We start from the raw sequence: 7,213 nt of genomic DNA on the forward strand, positions 1-7,213 counted from the left end.
TTTATGAAATCTGCAGAGAATAATTTGGTTTTGGCCAGGTAAAGCTGATCTGCACCTTCTCTCTCTGCAAGGCTTATGGGAATGGAGCAATAAAAAACTCCACAGTAGTAACTTGGATTGACTTTAAACTCTATTTTACAGGCATTATTCACAGTGATCTGAAACCAGCAAACTTTCTGATAGTTGATGGAATGTTAAAACTAATTGACTTTGGCATTGCAAACCAAATGCAGCCAGATGTGACAAGCATCATTAAAGATTCTCAGGTGAAATACTTTACAGAAAAGTGTACATTGTTTTTCCAGAAGTGCTGTAATATTTGCTGATTATGTTGATTAATGTAGTAACTTCAACGAATGCTGAAATTTTATGCTGAATGGTTTTATATGCATATATAAATATTCCTGTATATGAATTTTTACATGTTTTTATAGAACAGAATAACAATGGCCTTCAGCCTTAATAGAAAAAAATTTTCAAGATGCTTTTCAGTGCTTTGAGACAATTTAACTCACTTAATGAGGTGTTAGATTTTTAAGTGCACGCTTCACTTTAAGGAATATTTTTGGTTTTATGGCTAGGTTGGCACAATGAATTATATGCCACCTGAAGCAATAAAAGATATGTCTTCCTACGGAGAAAATGGGAAATCTCGATCTAAGGTAACATATGATCTTTTTTTCTACTATTCCCTTCATATTAAGAAGAAAGTAATTCAAGCGTATATCTTAAGACTTAGTTTCCTTAAAATCTTCCACTGAAACTCAAACACAAGGAAATCCGTTGTGCCGCAATGATGGTGGGCAGAGATTGAAGCCCAAGTTTATTCCTCTTAATTACCTAAAAGCATTTTGCAGATGGTGTTTGGAAAAATGAAAGTGCTGAATTAATGAGTGAAATTGAAAAATTGAAAGCCAAACAGGCTTGGGTGTTGGAGGAACTGATAATATAATGATAACATCTAAACTGATAATAAACCTAAAAATATTTTAAAATACTTTTTTTTTTATGGAGCGATATAAAACAGTCTTCCACTGTGGTGTTGGTGTAAACGGCATTGAACAGCAACATAGAGTACAGTGAAATGCATACAGCCTTTCACCTATCGGAAGCTGTCCTGATGACTAATGTTGTAAAAGTCTTTTGAGCATCTTAAGGGTCCACCATGCTGTGCATCTCTGACAAGTCCTCCTTTGCACTGAAATAGCTCCAGGCTAGAGCTTTCAGGGGGTGTTTCTGGGAGGATCTTCCATGGAATAAAGTGAGAGAATCATTCTTCAGTCACTTATTGGTTGCCTATTGTGCTGCTTATGCCCTCTTGTTTTAGCTCAGTTCCGCCAAAAATTGGTGGAGCTCTTACGGTACTGCTAGCTGCTATGCAGATATATTTTAGCATTCTGCATAAACAACCCCAGCTTAGAAATCTTTTGAAAGTAAGGAAACTTGCTTTCTGATATAAACTACTCTTAGTATGTTTGCTTAAGCAACAAGATATGATGATGGTTGTGTCATTGTTATATTTTTGAATTCTTTTGAGAGAGGCAGGTTTTGCAAGAAATGAGTGATACCTAATAACGTCTTTTAAAAGGTGATACAATGAAGTCTAATATTTTAGGGGGCACATGTGAGCTCTCTGTATCCTTTTAATTTTTCTATGCTACAGAGTACTGTGTATTATAGAACTTATAACTTTATCAGGTCAATGGAATATGAATGATGAAAGTACTGAAGGAAAGCAATTTCATGTTGGCTGTCAAACTTCAGTTCAGGGGTACATAGTTTTGTGGAAAGGTATTAAAATAATCTATATTCATATGTGTGCATATACATACTCTAAGATTGTGACTTTTTAACAGTTGAATGGAAGCATTACTATGTAGTGAAACGCAATCTTGTCTTTCTAAACACAGAATAGAATGTTTTATAGATGGGTTTCTTTTAAGGATAATACTTTTTGCCTTTTCTTACGTTTTTTAAAAATTGCATGCGAAGTGCAGACTTGTTTTGGAGCTCAGCTCATCTAAGCAAAAATCTAACCGTTGTGCTGGGAGACAGGCTGTGTGCCTCTTTCCTCACCTCCCTCCTCTCCCCCACTCCCTGAACTTTATATGCTTTTATTAAAGTGCTTCACCTTCAACAGGAGAAGGGGAAAGTCCTCCTGTAAGGAACAGCCCAGGTGTGGTGGTTGAAATCTGGATCTGAATCCTTTAAACCCAGAGGAACTGATCTATGGCTTCCCACTTTGGGGACGTAGCTGTGATAGCTCACTGGTTTCTGTATTGAATTAATTTAGGATGCTTTTATTTGTATTTACTTATAAATCTGAAATTAGAATCCTGCTGTTCAACTTGTTAAGGACTACCTTTTATTTTAAGTTAGTAGTTCAAGTTGATTTTCAAAGATAATTAATAAAAATAGCTTTCTTATACTAGTGAATTTTAGTGAATGAAGCCACATCACGGTCTTTATAGATAATGTCATGCTTTTGTGGTGGTTTTGTGTGATAGTTACTCAAATCTGTTTTCCAATGTAAAATAGATACTGTTAAGTGAAATGATTGTACAATTATATGATAAACTGACTGAAGGGACAGTTCTTTAAGTGAGGAGTATTCTTAATTTTTTTGTTTTTATTAGATAAGTCCCAAAAGTGATGTATGGTCATTGGGATGCATTTTGTACTGTATGACATATGGAAGGACTCCATTTCAACATATAACAAATCCAATTAATAAACTGCATGCTATCGTTGATCCTACTTATGAAATAGAAATTCCTGATATTGCTGAGAAGGATCTTCAAGACGTGCTAAAGGTAACTGTCCCTTAATCTTAACTTTGATTCAAATAACAGCAGTTTCTTTATTTAAAGCATATTTTCATAAACTGAATGAGTTATGCTTGAGAAACTTTTTTTTTTACAAATAAATGCTCACTGTATTGTAGTAACAGGCCTTATTCCAAAAGAAGATTTAATGAAGCTAGAGCTACTTCATATAGTTTCCATAGTAAAAGTCTATTTTCAGCTCAGTGGCAAATAAACAAGTAAATACGTAGAGGAGTCTGGCTTAACTCCTTTGGCTGAACAACCCTAAGTAAATACAGTAGCTTTTGTACTCGCCATCCCTCTCTCACCCTGCATATTTGCCTGCTTTTGAAACTTGGTCTGTGCTTTTACTTGAGCCCTAATTGTGTTGCTCAGCAGGTAACGAACTGAAATCCAGAAACACTTATCTCCTTAACTTTCAAGTCTTGGTGTCATTTTGTGTCATTTGGTATAAAAGGATGTTGTAGGTTCTGGTCTTCACCACTTCCAACATTGTTGCTGGAATAAAACGGCATACCAAACTTTGAAGATAATTGCTAATGAAGGCAATTGGGTTAATCTGTTGTTCTGCGAGTTGAGTCTTTCTGAGTATGTAGTTTGGCAGTAAGAAGTTCTGATGTGCATCTACAGGGTCTTTTAAAGATCCTCACTGTTAATTCTTATGAAAATTCTTAATTTATTTCAAATTAATTATTTCTTAATTAATTTGCAGCGCTGTTTAATAAGAAATCCTAAGCAAAGAATATCCGTTTCAGAGTTGCTGGTACATCCCTATGTTCAAATTCAAAGTCATTGTCAAACAGGTAAATTTATTTTAAAATACATTTATATTAAATAGCATTTATAATTCTGTTTAAGAAAACAAAATGCTTTACTCATATGTATTTTCTACTTGCTGGCATAACAATCTATTTCGTTTGGTGCCTATGTATGTTTCAGAAAAAAAACTTCAGTATTTTAATTCTTAAACCTACTTTATAAACTGCACTGGTATACAACTTTAGCATAATTATAAATTAACTGCAGGTGTTCCAAATGCAAAAGGAACAACAGAGGAAATGAAACGTATCCTTGGGCAGCTTGTTGGCTTGAATTCTCCCAACTCTATTTCTAGAGCTGCCAGGGTAAGTAAATTTTCCTCTCTATTTTATATGGTAGTACCTGTTCATGCAAACAAAGTTGAGAATGTTTGGTAGTGAAAGCTGAAAGGATACATTTAACCACAGCTGGAAAAACATTACACATCGTAGTGCTTTTGTTTGCAAGCATGTGGAGTCTCTCTACATCCTTCTGAATGCGAAGGGTTGCAAGGATGATGGTAATCTTAATTTTCTAGCTTTTTCTTTCCTTTCCGTGTCCCAGTATATCTTTATTGCTTTGTATCCAAATCTCCCACTGCCCCAACATCTTCTCTCTAAAACAGTCTTTACTGTGCTGTTTTGCTTTTAAACTGCCCCAAAACTGTAGTACGTCTTCTCTATAGTGATGATTCTTAAATTAGAAATGATCTAAAGCAATCTGTCAAGTGTGCAAGCTCTTGGACTGCAACTGTTCTTACTGGAACTTCAACTGGAAGTTGCTGAACTGTTAATACATTGCTATATGTAAATTAGTCCCTGTGTGTTGAGGTAGTATGATTCCAGCCTCTGTTTACTGCCTGAAAGAGAAGCTTGATAACTCTTCACCAACTTGATTCCTTCCACCCTGCTCTCAGAAGAGGTGATGGTGGTTAAATATATAATAAATTGAGATGGAATGCAAAGCTGCTTTTGTGGGGAAGAAAGCAAATTCAGGATGCATGAAGTAAATCTAAATAAGTTTATTTACATTTACACTGCTAGTCATACCTGATTTTCTTTAAATATGGGGGTGAACAAGATAATATTGTTTTAACAATATCGTGATGTGACTGTATTTGTCTGCTGATTTTCCTATGTCATATAAAGCTTGCTCACCCTGAGTATGCAGATACCTCTCTCCTTCCACACTGGTGTTTCCACATCAGAGACAATTAATGGAGTAAACCTAACTTTAAATCTCAGTAATTAGTTTGTTCTCTGCCAACTTGTGAAGCTCTATATCTCTGCTCATGCTGCTAAATCAGTGTATGTTTTCTTTTAGGCACTACATTGCATTACAACTGGTATAACTAAGCTGTCTTAAGTGTATCTTTATTTTCTGATTTGGGAGAGAAATTTTAGTATGGAGTTTGGACTATTTCAGAATGTGATGACTTATTTCAAGTGGTAATGTTTGTTATAAAGATACAGCTTGAATCCATGTGTGATATAACTACGTTCACCTGAATACCTGTGTTTTTATTAACTTTCAGACTTTATATGAACAGTGCAACAGTGGTAAAAGTCTTGATGTATCAGCATTTGCAAAACTTGGGAGTCAAAAATCATGGACAACAAAATGATGTACTACTGTTCAGGATGCAACAGAGATGTCTGGTCTGTTCAAAAAATATTTTGTGCTGCTAGCTTTTAAAAGGACACTCAGCATAAAGTTCACATTTTTAAATGTTCTTTGTGTCTTCTGATAACGCTTGTGGATCATTAAAAATAATTCAGTTGAATGCTTTTCACTGTGGGCTGTTTCCTTCTTTGCACGCCACTTGGATTGAACAATGAAAATTGCTAGTTGATTATGGTATTTGTTACTTACAAAGAACTACAGTGTTTAGAGTACAAAAACTTATATGAAAAACTTTTTATCCCTCTGAAGCTAAAACAAAAAAAAGTTCCTAATATGGTGTACATGAAAAACATCCAAATATCTCTTGGAATATCTCATATGATATGAACACAGTATTATGCTGTTCTGTCCTTTGCCAACAAATACCTCTTGTATCCAGTTTTGATCATAACTAAGGAAATAAATGCGCTGTTTATATATGTGATCAGTTACAATATTGGCAGATACATGTAAATATCACCCAGTTTTTGAGCTGTTCCTGTGGTTAAGTGACATGGTGGAAGCATCCGTACTGTTCTAAAGTTATATGAATAAAATTGCTTTTGCTCTAATGAAAACACTACTATAAATCAATATCCTTTTCAAATGTCAAAGTAATAGAAAGCCAATCAAGGTTCATCATGGTCATAAATTACTAATTTGAATTTTTAAAAGCATTAATACTAAGCAGTCTTTAAAATGCACTGAATGTAGCAGTTACATGTTTGTTAGTGGATTGATCGGGTTTTGTTTTAACTGAGTTACACTTCTGGTGCAAGTGTATGAATTTAAAATTTACTTAAATCATTGAAAGATGTTAAAATAATATCTAATAGCTTTAAGTTGGGAAAAAAAAAATCTTGCCTTCAGTTTCATGACAGCTGCCACGCTGTCCTTGGTTACCTTCTAAAACATGGAGCTTGTCAGCGCTCTATCTTGATCAAGCATTTCGAATTAGTCTGTTTTGCCTTTCCTTCATAATAGCTCTGCATATAAAGAACCCAACTTCATTATTAAAGTGGCTCTTTCCTTGTTTATCTGCGCGAGTTAAGAGTATGACATATTCCTTGACCAGTGATGGAAAAAGTTGAAGGTCAGCACTAGGGAAGCTTTGCTGGACAATTTCTGTATGTTAGATTACTGAGTTCATGGTTTTTTAGCTTCAGAAGAGCACTGAAATATTTTAAAGTTTTTGTGATAGCTTTTGTATTTTGTGTTTGTTTGGATAACTTGTATTGGGAAAAGATGGTGTAATGTAATGCTTCACAAAGGCCTAAGTTGAGGGAGGTTTGTCTTTCATTGTAAGTATATATTTAAATATTTGCTTTGCCCTACTTCTGAGGTTGTTTTTTTTTTTTTTCTTCAGATTGCCTGGATTCACAAGATCTAGGTTTTTATCTTTTTCATCTTGGAACACTAAGTTTCACAGATGTCTTACTAGCTGTTGATTTCTGTAGCTTTCATTTCTATGACTCTTGAAAGATTTAGAGAATCAAAAATCTTGAGTGGTGTGGTGCCATGTGTTACCTGTTAACCGGAACTTGTAAAACTGTACTGTGAAATCTCCATAAAGGCTGTGAAGAAGGGAAGTAGTCTAGTTTAGACTGCCAGGTTTTACTACCTGACAGAAGTATGATTATGCATCCAAGCAGTGGAGCACAGATCAAGTGCCTGGAAATTCTTTCTGCCTCTGTGGTGGAGGTACATGTTCATAGCACTTCTGTCACCTGAATACCTTCTGGTAGGTCAATTTAGGTCAGCTGTCTGGGTAGGGGAAAATGGTCATTCTTGCTGCTGGAGGCTTACTTAAGCCAACACATCTTGCTGCCTTGGGAAGATGTAGCTGGAGTCCAGAGAAGTCTTAGAAATGACTTTGAGCATCACAAAGTACTGGGTAGTTGTGTTTGATATGCTGAGGACATGGATAT

The 7,213-nt window shown here is 35.2% G+C and overlaps 1 protein-coding gene across 1 annotated transcript in view; it reads left to right on the plus strand.

Moving 5' to 3' along the window:
- Nucleotides 1–5,247, plus strand: part of TTK (TTK protein kinase) — a 41,951-nt gene extending 36,704 nt beyond the window's left edge. Inside the window, exons 17-22 of the mRNA XM_009887460.1 lie at nt 142–266; nt 582–662; nt 2,637–2,813; nt 3,538–3,628; nt 3,852–3,949; nt 5,158–5,247. Coding sequence (XP_009885762.1) covers nt 142–266; nt 582–662; nt 2,637–2,813; nt 3,538–3,628; nt 3,852–3,949; nt 5,158–5,247 — 662 coding nt within the window. The remainder of the gene's footprint in view (nt 1–141; nt 267–581; nt 663–2,636; nt 2,814–3,537; nt 3,629–3,851; nt 3,950–5,157) is intronic.
- The last annotated feature ends 1,966 nt before the right edge of the window (nt 5,248–7,213 follow it).

This window comes from Charadrius vociferus, unplaced genomic scaffold, assembly GCF_000708025.1.
Source record: "Charadrius vociferus isolate BGI_N301 unplaced genomic scaffold, ASM70802v2 scaffold185, whole genome shotgun sequence".
Classification (NCBI taxonomy): Eukaryota; Metazoa; Chordata; class Aves; order Charadriiformes; family Charadriidae; genus Charadrius; species Charadrius vociferus.